General features: G+C 34.0%; 1 protein-coding gene across 7 annotated transcripts in view; it reads left to right on the forward strand.

Annotated features, from left to right (window-relative positions):
* Positions 1 to 20083, forward strand: part of GRIA4 (glutamate ionotropic receptor AMPA type subunit 4) — a 392397-nt gene extending 372314 nt beyond the window's left edge. For 3 of the 7 annotated variants that reach the window (XM_032167274.2, XM_032167270.2, XM_032167275.2), the window contains exons 15-17: positions 3827 to 3941; positions 12231 to 12365; positions 17492 to 20082. In XM_032167274.2, coding sequence (XP_032023165.1) covers positions 3827 to 3941; positions 12231 to 12365; positions 17492 to 17656 — 415 coding nt within the window. In that variant the 3' untranslated portion in view covers positions 17657 to 20082. Of the gene's footprint in view, positions 1 to 3826; positions 3942 to 9805; positions 9921 to 12230; positions 12501 to 17491 lie in introns of all 7 variants that reach the window. The other 4 variants (XM_032167271.2, XM_032167272.2, XM_032167273.2 and 1 more) reach the window with 4 other exon arrangements.
* The last annotated feature ends 562 nt before the right edge of the window (positions 20084 to 20645 follow it).

The raw sequence follows: 20645 nt of genomic DNA on the forward strand, positions 1-20645 counted from the left end.
TTAGGTTGACATTTTATCAGATATACACTTTAATACCTCACCAACAGAGAAATCATACTAGAAGAAATATGATCTAGAAGTAAATATGAGTAAGGCATAAAAGTAAGCATAAAAGCATATCCAGATCTATATAATTTAATGATAAGTTATTTGTGGAGGGGTAAAGAATAAGCAATAAATGTCTTAGCCTGGATTAAGCATGCTTTTCACAAGGAAATCTTACTTTGCACTAGATTAATGTGCCCAAAATTATTAATAATAAATTGAAAAAATTTACATATGTTAGTTCTCATACTAAAGCTTTGGTTTTATATGACATTTCAACAAAATTCTCATTAACAAAAGTAAGTCTTAAATGCTAGGTCAGTAAAGTATGGTTTTTCATAATCTAACTCATTTGAGGGAAATTCCAGGAATAAAAACTTTTGGAAGTTTTTCAGAGGTCCTGGAAGTTGATCGAGTGCGCATTTTCATTCCAGGCCTGAAATCAAATTCCCTGTCATCTCATTACTATGAGAAAAGCTATTTGGGGAAGGGATTTTCTCACCTAGATTTTTGCTAAGGCATACAAGGCAAAGGCAAACACATTACCTTGAACCTATTTCAGTCTATGCAACGTCATTGTCAACACATCTGGTTCTCCGATATGGTTTAAACATCTAGAAAAAATGTGGTCCCTTGTTGCTTTTTCCTCCTCTTCTATTTTTAAATGGAAAGCAATTCATTTCAACTGACTTTGCAAATGCTACATTTAACACAATAAAAGGAATAATTAATGTAAGAAATAGCTAAAAATATTTTTCTTCTACACTTATCTGCTTGGCAGGTCACTATTACAGTGACACTGATATACTTAATCAGGGCAAGAATACCCCTTACAGTCAATATGAGTTTCTGACATCGATTTTGAAGTCTGTGTCTGAAATATTTGAAGGGGATTTCAAAACAATAATAAAATGTGCTGCAGTGAGTATCTGCTTTCTACATCCCTCATTTATCTAACTTCTTATGGCTTCCTTAGCCTTGTTTATTATTACTTCTTCAGGATTTCACTTTCTTCTTAGCTTGACAAAAAGTACTTTTCAACCTAGTCCAGTAAAATGAGTGAAGAAATTATATACATATATATGTCATTGATGATTTTTATTATTAATAACATGTAGAAGTGATTCATTCTATAAAATAGAACAGATGTCCAAATGGTCATTATATATGTGGTTTATGTTAAAGTTTAAATAGCATTCTAAGGAGGCCTTTAGACCTAAACTTATTATATGAGGGAATTACATCTTTAGTTAGACAATTGTAGAAAACCACAGACACTTTTAACATGCACAGAAATCTTGAAATACTATCTTCAGATATTGATTACAAAATGCCTTCCACTATGCATCATTAAAGAAAGGTAAATTTCATATATGATGGTATTAAGTGGACTCTATTGAGGGACCACATGTTTCTGGAAGGAAAACATGTAGATTAATTGTGAACTGGGTAGTAACTTATCTATTGGTCCAGGGTATAAAATTACACACATATATGGATAGCAGTGTGAAACTAAACTGTTTTTACATGGCCTATTAGATGGTATTAGAAAGACAATGTTTTAGAATAATTTTGTAGAAAGCTTGATTCCAAACAATTTTCTCAACGTAAAGCTTTTTTTCCTTATCCATTCCTTTATTTTGCTTTTTAGTTTTCTATTGTGCTGTGAAACTGTCTTTGGATATGGCTAATAACCCTGTTAAATAACCCTCTCATGAAATAATTTTAGTTTTATCAGAGGAATGGTCTAAACCAACACAGAAAATAATTGGAATATTACTTCATTTTAAAAAATCTTAATATGAATATTTAAGGCTAAAATTAAATGGATTATAAAAATAATTTTCTCCAAAATAGAGAATTTTAGTAGTTATCCTTAATTTATTGAAAGACAAATTTAGTTCCTCGTAGACACAAAATAAATTAAAATAATTCCTTTTTTCCCAGCAGAATTTTTTAAAAAATAGATGTCTCTATCTTCATTCCTACATTTCAATCTGGTCCTTTGGTTATTAAACAACTTGATATTGTCACATTAGGAAGTACATGCATTATTTTATGCCACTAATGTGGCACTTACTTGGAAATGTAGGAATAGCTAATTATTTAATTAGCATTCAGTAAATGGGCAGTCTAATTCTTAAGAAGAGTTAACACTAAAAACTCTTAAATGTGTGGTTTACTTATGAGAACTGTTTACTCTCCAGGTGAATCAGATCATCACAAAATGGAAAAGCACGTTGTTGACCTGAAATATTATGAACAAATTTTAAGACAATAAACACTTTAGTAAGCTAATTAGTGGTAAAATATGCAACACTTTTTATTAGTAGGCTAAATGTCATTTTGCTTGCAAATCAATTATTCAACTGCTATTTGATAATATGGTTGCTTTATTTTACCTATAATTCATTTGCCATTAAGTAATCACCAAACTCAGTGTTTATAAAATAGCATATCACAAACGTTACCCAAATTCCCTCAGCATATGAGCCACTCCTTAAATTTAACAGAAATTGTATTAAATGATGGAAAAATCTCTTGAAATACCTATTGGGTCATTTAAAAACGCTAACTTGAAAGCAGGAAAGAAACCAAATGTATGGGAGGCAAAAGCCCATGACATGTTTTTTTTGGTTTTTTTTTTTTTTTTGAGACGAAGTTTTGCTCTTGTCGCCCAGGCTGGAGTGCAATGGCACAATCTCGGCTCAGTGCAACCTCTGCCTCCCAGGTTCAAGCGATTCTCCTGCCTCAGCCTCTTGCGTAGCTGGGATTATAGGTGCCCACAACCACACCCAGCTAATTTTTGCATTTTTTGTAGAGACAGGGTTTCGCCGTGTTGGCCAGGCTGGTCTTGAACTCCTGACGTCAGGTGATCCACCCACCTCGGCCTCCCAAAGTGCTGGGATTACAGGCATGAGCCATGGCACCCGGCCCATGAAACTATTTTTTAATCCTCTTAAAGAATAGTCAAAATAAGCTCCCCTAGTTCCCTTTAGAGAAAAACATGGAGGAAATCTAATCTAGTGGGTTTGTTTGCAAAGTCAGTATCACATGCAGCGTGACATCCTGGGGTTTAATTACTTAAACAGTCAAATTGGATATATAATCCTAATTTCTAAATAGCATTCAATGCCTTTAAGAATCAACACAAAATTTAGATATAAGAATTTTTCCCTAGAGCTGCTGCTGTCTCTTGACTACCATATAGCTTCTAGTCCACGAAGCAAATGATCAGGAAATCCTAGATTCTGAGAACAACTAAATCGAGCAAACTAAACCCACATAAAAAATAAAGGGAGTAATAATTATTCTTTGTTTTCAGGGAATCAGTACGAAAAATTAGTGGCTGGTTTGATGGTTTGTATATGCCATTTTGTTTTTCCTTGTGAGAATGAATTTTAATTTCATTCTCTTTTGGATCATTGGCATTCTTAGACGCAAAGGAATTCAAGACACAATTCTTTCTCAATTACTAGTAAATTCCAGTTTATTACTGTTTTGCCAAAAAAAAAATCCATGTAATTGATTGATGATGAGATCAGTTATTTAACAATAAACGAACTGTGAAAGTGAACAGCACCAAATACTGCATGTTTAATGCATTTGAAATTAGTTACAATTGCCTTTGGTTTGGACTCCAGCGGAAGGGGCTGCAGGATGGTAAAATGAGAGGTTTATTTAGCGTCTGGGAGAAGCTTATAAAGAGCTTAAGTCCTCATTCCTTCTAACATCTTAACAGCTGTGCAGTTTCTTACAAAATATGTTTTATCGTTTCAAGAAATGCTGTTAACCTCGCAGTTTTAAAACTGAATGAACAAGGCCTCTTGGACAAATTGAAAAACAAATGGTGGTACGACAAAGGAGAATGTGGCAGCGGGGGAGGTGACTCCAAGGTTAGCCTCAATGTCACCAAAAGCGGGTAAACAGTATGTAAAGTAATAGGTGCATCTGCTGGGAGACTTATGGTTTGGACCTCCTAATTCCAGTCGAATTGCTAGTCCAGTCCCTTCACAAACTTACGTATGCAATTACTGTCAATGCAAAAATATTTGCAACCATTATCAATTTAGTGACACACTAACAAACCTAATGAAAATAGTCACTGAAAATCTCTGCCTTTGAAGAGGTTGTGGATCAGACGTTATAAGCCTATGAATCTCAATTTTGGAAAGTAGGAAGGGATGTAAGTTTCTGAAACAGCAATTTAGAGAAGAGAGGGGAGAGAGCAGGGTGGTAAGCCTGTCTTGTTTTTTTCACCATTACTTTACCAGAACTTTTACCAAATATTGTTCAGTATCAGCAATAACCTGACTCCACATAGACCTGTCTAGGGTGCCTACTAAAAAGTTTTCTCCATCTAAAACTCTCAGGTTCTATTCAAGTTAAATAACAAATCAAAGACTGTCATATGAACTACATACACATTTTTTGCCTTCCATAAATGGATCAAATTGCAAAATGATCAGGAAACAAAAACAAAATCAACTCAGCTTTGTCTTCATATCTTAACTCCAGCTTCCTAAAATAGTTTTTTTTTTTTTATTTCTAAGCAATATCTAAAGAACAAAAAAGGCAATTAACAGACTATACTAGTGTCCCAGAGCCCTTCTTCACTATATATCAGTATTTTTAGACTTAAAGAAAACAGTTCATGGATGGGAAATTTCTCACCCGATCTAAAAAGCCTTTCAAATTAAGCTCACTTACATCTTCCCATCTAATAACTAATTCTATTGCAGCAGGAGGAAGGACAAACTTTTGTCTCCATTCTAGGCACCGTCTTAAGGAGTAATAACTTATTTTATATTTTGGAGCTCCAACTGTCTCAAATTTTCTGATAGTTTTCATAAACATATAAATATATACATAGAGAAAATGATTAAATTTTATACTAATAACCTAGCATTCTTTCATGCAAATTAGAAATACGAGAAAAATCATAGAATAACACCAGAGAAAATAAAACAAAGATATTCTATTCCATTAGAAAAAACTTAGTTTTCAAGTTTTTATTGTTATCACAAATACAAGAGAAGTAAAACACTGCTTTACAGATAAAATTTTCCGCAAATATAAATAATGAAGTCCCATTTTAGAGTGCATTAAAGATGTTTTCTGGAGAAAAATAAGCAAGCATAACAGAAATATATATATGTTAGAAAAATCTATGCAACAAAAGTCATTTTAATTTATTGAAATGAACTGGACAACTCAGTCAGATTTAATTAGCTTGTATCCAACTCATTGTTTGGTACATAATGGACATTCAGTAAATACTTTTTGTCCAAAATAATAAATTTCTTTCTAATCCTGTAGTTTCCAAAATCGAATTGCTTCTTCTTATAATTATGCAGTAACATTACTTTCACCAAACATGAACTACAAAATGTTTTAGAATGAATACTATTTCAAATTTTAACAAGTAGGTTTCCAACACGTTATAAAAATTAACATAAAATGTTCTCCCAAAATGAAATACATTATATTTTATATTTTCCTCCAGGAATGTGTTTTTATACAAAAAAAAACCCCACGTAGGTTGTATATTGGTCTAAGGTTTATCATCAAAAGAAGATTGTTGATCAAATTTAAAAATACCTACCCTATTTGTCATAAAAGACGGATTTGAGTAATAATAAAACTCCGGTCTCCTGCACAGCCAAAAAAAAAAAAAAAGATGATATTTTAAATGACCTGACCTAACTTAAAATAAATTACTGGGAGACAGTTGTTGCTTTTTCATTTTCATTTTGTACCTTCTTCAGGTGACTGATTTTCTTTGTAAACTTACCTTACCCCTCCCATTTGGCCTGATCTTCATCAAAAGAGGTAAAATAAGGAGAAAAAGTCCTGAAGTGAGAAATGCAGCTGACTCTAAAGCCTTTGTGTGTAAAACTAAAGCAGAAAAGACCAATGCTGCCAATTCAGTGCAGAAGGGAAAATACAGAGAGAACTCAGCACACACATGCTGAAATCCTGGCTTAGCTGACCTTCAAATACAGAATCTTGGTAGGAGAAAACCAACTATCCCAACAGTGACTCATCTAATGAAGAAGGGAAATATGGAAACCTGTACCACACATGGAAAGGTTTCTATGAGAGAGCTGACTCAATTGTCATTCACAGGACTGTAACCTCTCCAGCCTTCCATTCAGCAGCAAATTATTAAACTTGTGTTTGAATGGGGCCATGTGCCAGTACCTGTGTAGAAACAGAGAATTACCACTGTTCTTTCCCTCAAGGAGCTCATGATTTATATAAGGAACAATTAGACTATTTGGGGTCGCTGCAGCAGCTTCCCTGTCACACTCCATGCTGTGCAGTAATTAGCATCCCCACTCACCTGACAGCCATTCTCAGTGCTATGAAGTTCTGACCATAGCAGTCCTCAGCCAAGAGGCTTCACCTTGAAAGGTAAAAAATTAACAACAGATATGAAGAACAGGGTCCTGCATCTTACACGAAATAAATTAAAGCAGAAATGCATGATTTGTAGGGTACAAATTCCTTCATTCGAAAACTTGATCCTTTGATAGTGTTCATATGAGTTAATATTATTGTGATATGGTCCTCTTATGGTCATAAGAAATTCATACTCTTGGGAATAAAATAGCAAAAATTTACTACTTGACAATGAATGAGCCAATTTAAAAATATTGATTGCAATGTCTAAAATGTATTCTCCACTTTGGTTAACCTAGTATGGTTTAGTCAAAGCACAAACCATATAAAGAATTTTAGGTCAATTTTTATGCCAGTTATTCAATCCTGAGTCTAGTTAGAAATTTTGGCAACAGCTCCAACCATCAATCCCCCATTATTACAGTTACAAAATTATTTTTTCTGTTAATTTTATACTTTATTCTGTTTCTACATGTGTAAAATATGCACACATAAATGTGGATATTCATATAAAAATTATTTGGTAAGTGTGATTATATCAAATAATGCTTTCTCTAGGTATTATATTTGGTCATGCACTTCCTGATAATTTGGCACTTTGAAGAATACAGCCCATTTCTGACTTTGATAGATGCTATACTTACAAATAAGTCGCTTTCTTCTATCACAGCCATGACAACCAGTGCAATAAAGGAATTAGTACAGAAAATATGCATTTATCAGCAGGAAAAAAATGAAAAGGAAAAAAGTTGTAGTAAACAAAAAACACTGAAGGAATCTAGCCCTTGGAGAATGACTTTCCCAGTAATGAATTCCTTGTTCTGATATTCCACCAGTTGAATATTAATTATGGTTAATACTAAATATCTTGTATTCAAAGTGTTAATCTAATCCTCTAAAACCAGGTTACAGGTGTGAAATAGCAGAAAGGATAAAGAGGCCAGAGGGAAAAAGAAGGGCATAGGAGAAAAGACTACTTTAAGAGGGGAGAGAGAAGCCTAATGCAGTCTTCATCTTATTCACAATTTTGCCTTCAATTGTCCCTTCTTGAAGAAACTTAAAGGAAACTCTCTAACTTTCCTCCAGTTTTCAGCACTGAGTCCTCCTCCTCCCAGCCCACCCCATTCAAGAACTGAAATATAGGATAATATAGTTTAGCACACATGTGTTACAAAGGTTTGGGGAGCTTGCCTGGGGACCTAAAAACCCTTAGAGTATCAGTTCAAGAAAAAGCTTGCTCTGGATTCAAAAATCTTGCTCTGTCATTTTTTAAATTGAGCTACTTTATAGAGCACCTACTCTGAGTCAGCTACTCTGGAAAATACCGTTTTACAGAGATAAATGAGATGTGACTTCTGCTCTGAAAGGATTTGCAGGTCACTAGTAAACCCACAGTTGTGGTTATCGTAACAATCACGTCACAAATGGGGGTTGGGGTCAGGTGCAGAGAGTAGTGGTTGTTATGGATAGGAAAACCTAGATTAACTGGGTTTAAAATAACCAGGCACCCCAATTAACCATAATCCTCAACTCACCCCACCCTCAAATTCAGCTTTTAGTAGGAAGTATTAAATCATGCTCATGTCAGATTTTAATTCAAAAAACAACATAATATTCTAGGATCATGGCAAATGTATATTACTTCTTCAGTGGAACAATGAACCTAAGCCATAGTAATATAACACTGAAACAAAATTTAAATTATATCCCGAAACCATATAAACAAAAATAAAAATTTGTATTTTAGAATTTTTTTTGAAACTAACCACACAAAAAAAAATGGGTTTTAGTTTAACCAGAAGGCCCAATTAACTAGAAACATCATTTTGTGAGTCTTCTGCTGTTAATATTTTTAATTACAAAAGCTATGAAGTCATATTATCAGGAATCCTGATTAGGCTACTGCCTCGCTGTGTAACTTGCTGAATTAAGCTGCCTCTGCTTTGGTTTCCTCATTTGTAAAATGTGAATGATGTTAGTGAACATGAAAAATGCTTTTAACCATGCCTGATACATAGTAAATGCTCAGTAAATGTTAGCTGTCATGAGCACCATCGTGCTTAATGCATTTCCTAGTTGTGTAGATAGGTTTTTGGAATGAATCCCCAATAAATGCATGTCTTGTAACTCCAGATGCACTCAGCATTTCCTAGAAGAACTGAGGCGCATTAGGGGATACAGCCAGGCAAAATGTCCAGAGGAATATAAAAAAGTCTGTCTCGGGACGAAATGAAAAACCAATAAGCCAACAAAATGGTAACAACAAAAGATCCTGAAACTTTCTGCTTTCCGTTCATCATCTTAGCCTTCATATTGTAATATGGGAGTGAAAACTGAAAGAATTATTAAATTCCTTGGAATATTGACGCTAGGTAATGACTGATGTCCTCCTCCCTGAAACTCCTAATACAATATTTAGTGTTGAAGGAATCAAAGATGGTAGAGGAGACAAATAGAGTCTCTAATAAATATAAATAGAGTCTTCTTATAAGAGGAGTTTGTCTATTCAGAAAAATCTTGGTTACCTCTAACCTGTCTTTTTTTGTTGCTAAGAATTTGTGGAATATATTATAGTCACTTCACCTTGTACTTAAAGTACATTAACGTACTTTAAGATTCAAGATAGATGAACAGATAAATAGATGATAGATTCAAGATAGACAAGATAGATGAAAATTGCTTCTGGTGATATTATTTATGTTAAAGACTGCAATTTAGAAGGAAAGTATCATCATGGGCTTATACTTTAAAATAATTATTTACATATTTGTCTCCTGATGACCTTCCTCTGCATAAGACGGTCTTTTGTAACACTGAAATCACCCTCCTTTTTCAATTAGGTATTGGATGAAAGTGGTCAAGAAGTCAATTTAATGATGGATACTGTAGACATACTTTTATAGCATGAAGTCAAATAGCATGAGCTGAATCATAATGCATGCAAGGAATGAAATCAGTCCTACCTAGCTTCTATTTCAGTCTGTCTGTCAACCTGCAGCCACTTCCTTAATTTTGAAAGAGAACAAAAAGAAGCTTCTGGATTTTGAATGACTGCCACATTTATGTGGGGAAAATGGTAAATGTTCCAGAAATCCAACCAAGGCCAATAGTTTTGGATTCACAGTAATTGCATACATTTTCTTTAAAAATCCTCCCTAGCAGTATGTGCCTGTTACCTAAAGCGATGGAGCAGGCCCCAGTTTTATGTCTGATTCTAAACCTGGGCCTACAGTACAAGACATAGCACCTACTGTGGCCTCTGCTCTGTCACTTTGCCATGCGATTCTAATGTAGTTTTACTTGAATAACATAAAATAACATATATAATGTTATTTATGTTATTTTCCACGTGAAGAACTCCTGTAAACCTTGCCGTTTTGAAACTCAGTGAGGCAGGCGTCTTAGACAAGCTGAAAAACAAATGGTGGTACGATAAAGGTGAATGTGGACCCAAGGACTCTGGAAGCAAGGTCAGTCGCTGCAGTTCGGGGCCTCCTCTTGTGTTCACAAAGCAGTAAACGGGAGCAATTGTCAAAAGTATATGGAAACCATAAAAACTGAACATTATACACTCACCCACTGCCTAAATTAAAAAGCTAATGTCATAAATTTCAACCATATGGATGGTCTTTCCAGGAAACTGCAACCTGCTCCCCAATATTAAGACTTTTAAATTAACTTAAAACTGCAAAAATTTTTAAATAATAAAATTCCTTTTACATTATTCTCAAACTTACGTACCACTAATAAAAGTAGTGTTTTTTGGGGTAGTTTTTTTGTTTGTTTTGGAGGCAAGACTTCATGAAATCATGTTATTTCAAGAACTGATGTATTCTCAAAACAGGAAATCAGTAGTAAACCAGAGAAAGGAGATTCTAAATATTAAATAAATGCTTACTCAGAGGTTCAGTCTTTTGTCACCATAGTGACAAGCATTCCACTTTAGTTTGAAGAACCTCCATTATATTTCTGTGCTGATAGATAAACAGATTGAACCTTTCAATTCTACTCGCCCAATTGAAATTGTTTTAATTAATCAATGTTTATGAATAATGTTCTCAAGTTCTAAGATCTCTTAATCATAAATTCTTTTTAAAACAATGCAGGAAAAAAATAAAAAATGCAGGAACCTGTATGCCTAATTTTGTTGAGTACAAATAAAAGTAGTGGAAATAGTTATGTTTTTATTTTTTTAAAAAAATTACAAGTTTATCGGCGAATCTAAATACCTACACAAGTTGATAGAATATAGTAACAGCACCTGAAAGCCAGAGCTGAAGTTTCTTGGAATCCCCTTTTATTTCTTTCTATATCTTCTTTAAGAAAGAAAACAAATTACTGGATATTCTAAGATATTAAACATGTGACTGGTTTAAATAGGAGAGCCTCAATTAATTTAAGGAGACAAACTAACGTTAATGAATCCCTTTCAGGCCTTATCCCTATATTTTATTTTATTGTATTTTTTTTTATCCCTATATTTTAATCATTTCTGTCTGCCCTTTAACCAGAGTGGAATGAGACAAGCTTGGCCAGAGAATTAAACCATTACCTGAAATCCTGATGTAAAGTCAGACAAGCTTAAATACTTAATGAGTAATTATTTCAAAAATGAAGTTACCCTAAAATGTTTGGCCCAGTCAGTTGATGTTGTGACTAAGGTGACAGTGTATATAGTGCATCTTTTGAGTTAAATACTCTCCTATAAAACTCGTTAAGGGTCTGAATCACATTTTGCACAAAACATACTGCTGAGAAGATAATGACTACAGGGCATCCTTCAGGTAGTCTACCAAAATACTTCTTGCAATAATATTATGTAATAAGCGTATTTATAATTTATTAAACAACTTTGAATTCTTGTTACAATTTTAGTATCTTCTAATCATAAGAGCAGGACTTAGAGATTATTCTGGATTTATTACAAGATTATATGTGTACTGAAGCTCTGAAGAATAATATCTCTAAAATATTAATGGACTAAGCATTTTTAAGTGGGAATGATATTGTATTTTTAATTAATAAAAATAATTATAAATTCATCCATACATAAATAACTTATTTCTCAATTGACCATAATAATTTATATATTTTTTAAAGTTATCTTTAAAAATTACTTGAGTTACACATAGATAATTATTTCTAAACAGTATATAATATGCAAAAGTAACATTTTCCATGAGATTTCCCTCGTAAATGTAACTGAAAGAACAAATAATGTGTACCTTGGCACATTATTTGCATATATTTGGTAAATTAACGATGAACAAAATGTGAAACTATCAGCTCAACAACTCCTTAGTTGCTCAACTAGGAAATGTGGAGTTGGATTTATTCAAGAGAAATCTCAAACATTAAAAGTATATTCTAATAGAAGCAAAGCCAAAAGACGTCCCTTTTCTCCCATAATTAGATTTTAAACCTGTCATTTTCAAACTTAACAATAATAAGCCCACTTCTGCCACTCTATGTAAATATGTAAATGCTTATATATGGCTAAATATAATGGTTTTCATTGCATATTTAATAATGGTAAAATGTTATTGATTTCATTGAATGTAATTAGATACAATTTGTTGATAACTATTATAATTTTACTTCTCCCAAGAGCTATAAGCTTTATGTTTAAGTCCATTAGTCTACATCAGTGACTTATACTTGTAAATAATTTCAGGTTAAATTAAGCATTTGCTTTCATTGGCTTTTTGGATTTCATGTGTTCTTTTACCTTTTGGATGTGACATTTCCACAGTTAACTGAAGTGTCTTTATCCCCCCTAGGACAAGACGAGTGCCTTGAGCCTGAGCAATGTAGCAGGCGTCTTCTACATTCTGGTTGGCGGCTTGGGCTTGGCAATGCTGGTGGCTTTGATAGAGTTCTGTTACAAGTCCAGGGCAGAAGCGAAGAGAATGAAGGTGGCAAAGAGTGCACAGACTTTTAACCCAACTTCCTCGCAGAATACCCAGAATTTAGCAACCTATAGAGAAGGTTACAACGTATATGGAACCGAAAGTATTAAAATTTAGGGGTAGGACTTAGGCCCGACTACAGTGAGTGGGGGATGCATCCTGTGAACGCAGTGTTGTGACCTGTCTGTCCAGTGGTGGTATTGCTTGCTTCTAATTAGAGCTTTATATTTTTGAAAACTTCAGTGCAAATTGGTTCGGTTTTCTTTGGCTGCAGATGTACTGTTTGAAACTTTATGTTGCCAATAGATATCTGCATTGCAAGGGTCAGAAAGATAAAAACAAACCAGAATTGCTCTGTGAAATGATTTAAACAGTATATTCTACCTGAAATTTGGGGAAAATTGGAAATTAGATCTGGGCTTCCTTGCACATAGACTGGGCAAATCTTTTCTGTAACAGTTCAATTTTAGGGTAGGTGCTAAAAAATAAGCACAAAATCTGTTCCAAGTGATCAAAACCCAGACAGTTGCCTATTTTTGACAAGGTCATATTGTTTTCTGAGGACCAATACATGTAAAAACTCCAAGGTACAGAGTATGTGCTCAATGAATTTTGGCTCCTCTTCTAATTTGTTTTACATTAGCCATCATTCTACATTTTTAAAGCATGAAATCCCACTTTTTATTTATCTGATGGTAGTCCTTGGGCCAGACCTTTAAGGAAGAGTGATCATCAGAATTTTGACTACAATTCACATTTATTAGATGAAATTCAACTTTTATGCTCAAAGTATCACTAAGGTAAATAGACATTTTAGGCAATACAGCACTTTTTCCATCAGAGACGTCAGCAATATTTGTGTCCTATAGGAAAGATTCAGAAAAAGATAAAAATTGCAGTGAGTCATTATAAACTATGTTTTTTTTCATTTCAATTGCTTTTAAGCAATCCAGGTCAACCCCACTTACTCACATCCTCTCATCATGGCACAATAAAAAATTGTAAGCATTCAGTAAAATATAGGAGATGGAGATTTTTTTTAAAAAACATCTAAATGTCCACTTCTTTCCTCTAGTAATAGGAAGTAGCTTTAAAATAAGATCTGAAAGGATTTGTTATTGCTCTTCCTAAAATCAGGACTCTAAAACCCATTTTCTAAAATTATCTATAATAGCTAACTGAATAGGCTGCTCAGTTTCATTACAATGATAAATGAGTCTTTGAACTTCCAAGAGATATTTGGTACTTGATGTACCCTAGAGTCAAAAAGCTGATATACTTTCAGTAAGATGTACATCTGAGTTTACACCAGCTAAACACGCTTGATTTTTGTATTTATTTATATGAAAGCTTTTGAAATACTTGTATCTTAAAGCAAAGAGCCAATGCCATCCCTTTTTATCAAGATCTAATTGCTTTCATCCATAATGTAGAAATTAGTGACTGAGTACAATAGCACATAGATAGTTCCAAAATGATTTTTTCCAACTTTTGTGAAAAAGAATTAAGAACTAAATCCTCAATTCACTCGATCCAAACATTTTTAGCATGTCTTATAATAGCAAAACTACAAAGTGGGATAATATCAAGGTGTCTTAGCCATTAGAGGAATGCTTTCATCTTAATGTTTACAGAGTTGATGAGAGATTTTTTCAAATTGAGAAAAACAATACTTGATGTTTTCAGAGCCAATTATTTGGACTGAATTCTGAGATGAATTTTATAAGATGTCCTTACTAGATTTTGTTACCAGTTCATTAAAACTGACTTTTCTTTTGCATAACAAAGGCACTCCAGCCATCATCAGCAAGGCACAAGGGTGGGGAAATTAAGCAAATAAAAGAGTATTAGAAATTTTTAGAAATAAATACTGTGTATGCTAGTTCATTTCAAAGTTCAGGGAAGTTATTAAAAGGAGATGTAAATTCCCACATCATATACACACAATTTACATGTAACATTGTATTTGGAGTCACAACTTCAAATTGAAGTTCCTCACGTGAATTGCCTTTAGAGGTAGATTTGAACATTTAAGACAATAAATTTCAAATAAATAGGAAGCATCCATTGGACATTTTAAAAGACAGTGGCATTCGGGATAAATGAAATAATCTGTGCCTGTCAAAACTTATAAGTAAGCAGTTTTTATTGTACTCTCAAATTAAAGGAAAACTTGCATAAACTCTATGACCATAATTATGGAAATGACTGGTAATTCAAAAATAATATTGCCCCAGAATCCCAAAAACAAAACTGACACCTTCAATCCATGGTAGATTCTAGTAAAAAGTGATCATCCCTCAAGGGAACATAAGCCACAACAATCCAACAAAACCCAGACCATATGTAAAATTACTAGAAAGTTTTCCAGTTTGAGGAGCCTCAAAAGGTTCACATCAAGATGAATAGAAATGGCATTTTATGGAAGATACAGATGATGTAACTATAGAAAATAAAAATGCTAAAACAGATTTAAAGAAAAATAAGAAGTCAAAGTTTTATTAAGTAATATACTTCATTGCATTAATCTATAAAAGAGGATGGTGTATTTGAGATTATATGGAATTGTTCAACCTTTGGAAGTTTTCCTTTCCTTACAAACATGATCAAGAAAAGAAAGACAACAAAAACAGATTTTTATGGCAAAAGCCTTCTGTAAACATTTTTTAAAAATTACCGTGCTTTTATTAATGGTATTTTAGTATTTCCTCTTGAAGAAAAATTAAAACAAAGCTAAACTAGTGGATTTTAACAAATAATTGTCTATTTTGCTTAACATTAAATGTTGAAAGGGAATCTAAAGAAACATATTCAGACTTTGATTTTGGTTTTGTTTAAATTTAGTGATTAGTAGATACCTATGAATTCTCTGGAACTATCTTTCCTAAATCTCTTGTTAAACAAGAGATGAGTGGTTTGGAGAGTTTGAGTGGTTTGGGGACTCCAAAGATTTAAGACGGGCTAATACATTGGTTTGGTTTAGACTCATGGATATTCATTTTTCTTGTTTTCTTCAGCATATGACTTTATCTAACTAATATAAACTTCCTAAATCTGCTCCCAAATTGTTTTCTTTGGAAGATTATGGAAAATGCCAGTGCTGTAACTGGAGTATTCCATATAGTTAGGTACTCACTAAAGGGTTCTGACCCCCAAAATGTCCATCTAAAACACGTAAAACTGAAAAGGTTACACTAGAAAGTTATTTAACATCTTGATACCAAGTCTTGGCTTATGTTTCTTAAATATATTTTGTTGCTAGATTTTCTTGCTATAAATAGTACTACTTTGCTAATGCTTCTTTTTATACACACACCCAAAAGCATATGTACTTTAATATTGAGTAGGAAAATATTCACCTCCAATAACACAATCTCCCCAGAGTCTCACTTCAAAAACCAAGACAATTGCAGCCATGTACACTTTTTAGTTCTCTTGGTGAGATTATTCTATATGAGTGAGGTTCTCAATTAAGGGATTCTTTCAAATGCTCAAATGGAATTGAATTGTTTCATTTCTAACTTCCTCACTGGTGCAGTGAAATTCAATTCTGTTCAATTTAAAATAGTGGGCAATGTATTCATTTACATTTTTAAGGTACAATTTACATACAATAAAATCTACCCTTTTTAGTGTACAGTTCTGCAGGTTTGATAAATTATGAATAATTTTAGAATATTATTCTATCAGTTTCATTTACAAGAAAGAGAAAAAGTATCTTCCTATATAAGGTCATTCATCCACTCAACAAATATTTACTGAGTGCCTATTATGTGCCAAATAAAAGACAGAAGGACTTTGATTTCAACAGACTAATAGAAGATAATCAGGTAAAAGTGTTGTTTTTCTCTAAAATCCTTGTTATATTTCCATGATTTCTAAATATAAAAACTATCCATGTTTCTGTAAAGACCATATCCTGAGTTCTGATTATGATGATAAGCATTAATTTTTAAGACTGTTTACTGAAACAGAATTGTGAGATTGACCTTGATTTTGTCATTTATATGTCATTACTAGCAATTTGACTTCAACTTTCTGAAGTTTTCAGAGTAACTGATCTGTAAACATTTTTACTCCACCAGTTTTTAAACTAGTTACTAATTTCATTACTTAATATATAATTATTCTAATATTTAAGCTCCAGGGCAGAATAAACACAGGGATGGAATTTCCTAAAGATTTGGAAAAACTTGAATTCACAACAGGAAATTAGATACATGATGAGTTGTGAGTTATGAACTAAGTCATAACAAACTTAGAGAATCACTCCTTTACCCTATTTTCCTCTTGTTATAATTCTAGCTATTAGAAAGAATTTAGACAGTGAATGAAAAGTAATGAGACTAACATAATAGCAGTACCTGTTTCTCCTTTGTATAATGTTATCTGCTATCTAATGTGATAAGGAGCAGGAATTTACTGATTTCAGATCCCTGACTCTGTAACCTCAATATGGGAGGTTCCCCAGTGATGACCATTCAGTAGGCTTTGAAACATATCCCTTTTCAGTGCACTCCTTTTAAATACAGTTCTTAAAATATGAGCCGTAGTGTTCATAATAGCATAGAGTGAACTATATGTCACTAATTGTGCTGTTCTGGGTCATGTCTATAACTGGTGTGAATGAATGAAGTGTCTGTGGATAGGTCTGTGTTATAAAACAGGAAGATCTGTCATGAATAGTCTATACATATCGTTTGTTTAGATACTTCATTAGTTCTGGTAGTCTAATCCTCGCACTGTAAAGACATTTCATGACAAGGAAATACTATTTAAAGAATGTTGTCAAACATAAAAGAGCTTTTAAGCTCATCCAGAAGTACTAAGATATACAGTGCAGCAAGTTAAAAGATATTTCCTGCCCAGATTTACTAACAGTAGTTTAATATTATGATTTTAGAATTAGTTTTTCCACAGGTAGGACCACAAACTCTAGACAGATTCATTCTTCGGTGTAGTTAAGCTTTCCTTTCCCTGGTTAAGCAGTTTTCATATGACCAAAAGAACATGGAAAAAAATGCAGATGTCTAATTATTTACATTTCGGTGTTTGTTGTGGAACATCTTGTTGAAGAACCAGAAATATGGTAACACTCCGCATTCTTTCTGCTTCCTTTCCATGCAACCCAGCTGACCTTTTCTGAAGCCATAAGAAACAAAGCCAGATTATCCATCACTGGGAGTGTGGGAGAGAATGGCCGCGTCTTGACACCTGACTGCCCAAAGGCTGTACACACTGGAACTGCAATCAGACAAAGTTCAGGATTGGCTGTCATTGCATCGGACCTACCATAAAAACCAAAAAAATAATTGAGTGCCTTAATTAAACTGTTGGTGACTGATGGAAACGCAGCCCTGAGGGACACGCCACGCGTGGGTCTTTGCTAAACCAATCCTTTGGCTGAGAGCGGGAAGTCCATCCCAACCCGCTGGCCGGACATCAGCAGCAGCAACGTGTGCATGAGCTCAGCTCGGAAACCCAAACTCAGATTTTATATCAGGAAAACTCACAATTTAAGTTTTTTTCGGGGAGTGGGTGGGGGAGGGAGCTGGAATGGGTGTATTAACAGCAACAAATTTCATTCAAGTGGACTCAAAAACTAATCAGACTTGTGAGTTAGCACATTGAACTGTGAAGTTCTTGCTCAGAAAGGCCTTTGTCTTCACCGGAAAGGATAAAATAGTTGTAGAAGTCCGTGAACATGCTAACCTGTGTCTCCAGAACACCCATATAGTCCATGGAAGAAAATCCAGCTGAGAAAACAAATCACTAAACTGTGATAAGAAAATAATGAACAAACATGTAAATCCTGTGGGGAAAAAAATAAAGGAAGTATGTACACTTACTTTGGAGAAAACAAATACTGAAACATGCTTGCTTTTTAACTGACGTAAATTCAGTAGAGGACAACACAATTCTTTTTTCTAACCATCTTAGGGAACAATACATTGCAATAATTGATATAAATGCCATCACTGTAATAAACTTTAGAGACTTTTTTTTATAAAAGTTGTTGGTCATCTTCTTGTTTGCTGTAACCTTCACTCTGTCACATGAGTCGGTTCACAGATTGCATTTGTCTCACAACCAGGAAGAAAAGCAAAAGGAAGAAAACGTTTAGGTTCAATCATCAGTCTGCAGTGTAGACTCGAAAGAGACGACGGGTCACTCATGTTAATGGTATTATTTATAATCTCATTCTGTGTACAACATTGTGGCTTTTGTACCCACCAAAAAGAATAAAACAGCAGATGTTCTTACAATATCTACAGAGCTTAAAAGTTTTTTCTTATTGTTATAAAAGTTATTTGAGAAATTACAAGACTATAAGAGAGATTGTATTAGTGGTGGGCCATAGTGGAAAATGTAGCTAGCCCTCATTATTTTTTGCATACTAAGCTACCCCTCTTTTTCAGATCTTTGACTCATTAACAGATTAAATTGTCAAAGATGGAGTCTTTGAGTTGGGGAATGAATCATTGTCCTAAAAACAACATACCTTGTAATTGTGTGTTGAAATTTTACTTGACTGTATTTTGCTGCATAAAATTATGTGTCTCTTGGGCTTCTCCCCTTATTCCTATTGTTCCCTTTAAATCATATGAAGGCATTCATAATAGTTTGGGGTAGATAACAAATGAAGAATTAGTCTTTGTTTTCAACTGGAAATTGTAAAGAAAATTATACCCACGTTTATTTATAAAAATCACCTTATGTATGAATTAAACTAACATGTTTCAAAAGAAGGTTTGGTTCATTTGAAATAATAAATAAGTACTCTAATACAGATAAAAATCATGTACTTAGGGTATTGGCAGAAAGCACAAGTTAGGATGATTTCAGAAGTCTGGCCTTGAAGGATGAGTTGAGTTTTAACAGGAGGAGAAGGTGTTAAGAGCCATATGAGTGAGCAGTGGCCCAAAGCCATGCACGTCAGTGGCTCATTTAAGGAATGAATGCCATTAGATGGGCTAGTGAGAGCACAGGAATATTATGGAAGATAAAGTTGGAAAAGCTGAAGGACTGATTTTCTTCCATCAACTCTCAAGATCCCATTCCCCATTCAATCTCTGTGCTGCAGTAAGAGCAATCTTAAACAGTATAAATCACACACACACACACACACAGGTCCCTCAGGAAAAATTCCAACCTCTTGAGAAGATCACATGAGCCCCTTCATGACCTGGCCCTTGCTTATTTCTTCCAGGACTTCTCTCACTTCTATCCAGCTATTCCCGTCAGCAAATGAACATCCAAAGCAGCACTTGGAGCACTGCATAGACTATTTCGTCAGTGCGTAACTCCTGCCTGTCTCCTCTTTACCTGAGTAACTTGTACTCATCCTTCAATACTCAAATTGAATTTTATTTACCCTGAAAAGATTTCCATGGCTATCCACCACCCCCTTGCCTGTGAGACTGAGTTAGGTGCCCTTTTTAATGTCTTTCCCCCATCACGGCACTTACCATACTGCGTTGTAATTGCCTGTGTACTCGTCTGTATAACTACTAGACTGTAAGCTCCTTGAGGGCAGGGACTGTGTCTATCTTGTTCACAGTTGTATCCCCAGCACCCAGCACAGTGCCTGGCATATTGTAGGTGCTTAATAAATATTTGTTGAATGAATGAGTGAATTGAATTGAATTAATTTAATTAAGTGAAAGCAGAAAAACAGCACCTTTTCTTATTAACAGTCTCTAGAGTATATTTTAGGTAATATGGTCCCCAACTTAATGATCGTTCTACTCATGATTATTCAAGTTTATGATGATATGCATTTGGTACAGTACTCAATAAGTTACATGAGATATTCAACACTTAGTAATAAAATAGGCTTTGTGTTAGATGACTTTGAGGCTAATATAAGCGTTCTGAACACATGTAAGGTATGCTAAGCTAACCTACTATGTTCAACAAGTTAAATGTATTCAATGCATCTTCAACTTATACTATTTCAACTGAAGATGGGTTTATTGGGATATAAACCCATTGTAAGTTGAGGAGCATGTGTATATGGTGAGCCAAATGAAGCTTGCAGGTTGGCTGATTTCATAGTGTTGTCTATGTCACTGGAAAGCGTGGCTTAAAAAAAAAAAGTTGATCTGATAAATATTCTGATCAGACAAGGCTATACTCCATGTAATTGTATATAGTTGTGGAATCATTTGTTTGGCTGGATAAACTGTTGTAAAAAAAAAAAAAAAAACTAACACAGAACAGGGTTTTGGTGTGGTTTTTAGCCATATTTCCAAAGGTATCTTTCATTTAAGCCTCAGAGTGGAT

The sequence above is a fragment of the Hylobates moloch genome, unplaced genomic scaffold (genome assembly GCF_009828535.3).
Source record: "Hylobates moloch isolate HMO894 unplaced genomic scaffold, HMol_V3 SCAFFOLD_11, whole genome shotgun sequence".
Lineage (NCBI taxonomy): Eukaryota > Metazoa > Chordata > Mammalia > Primates > Hylobatidae > Hylobates > Hylobates moloch.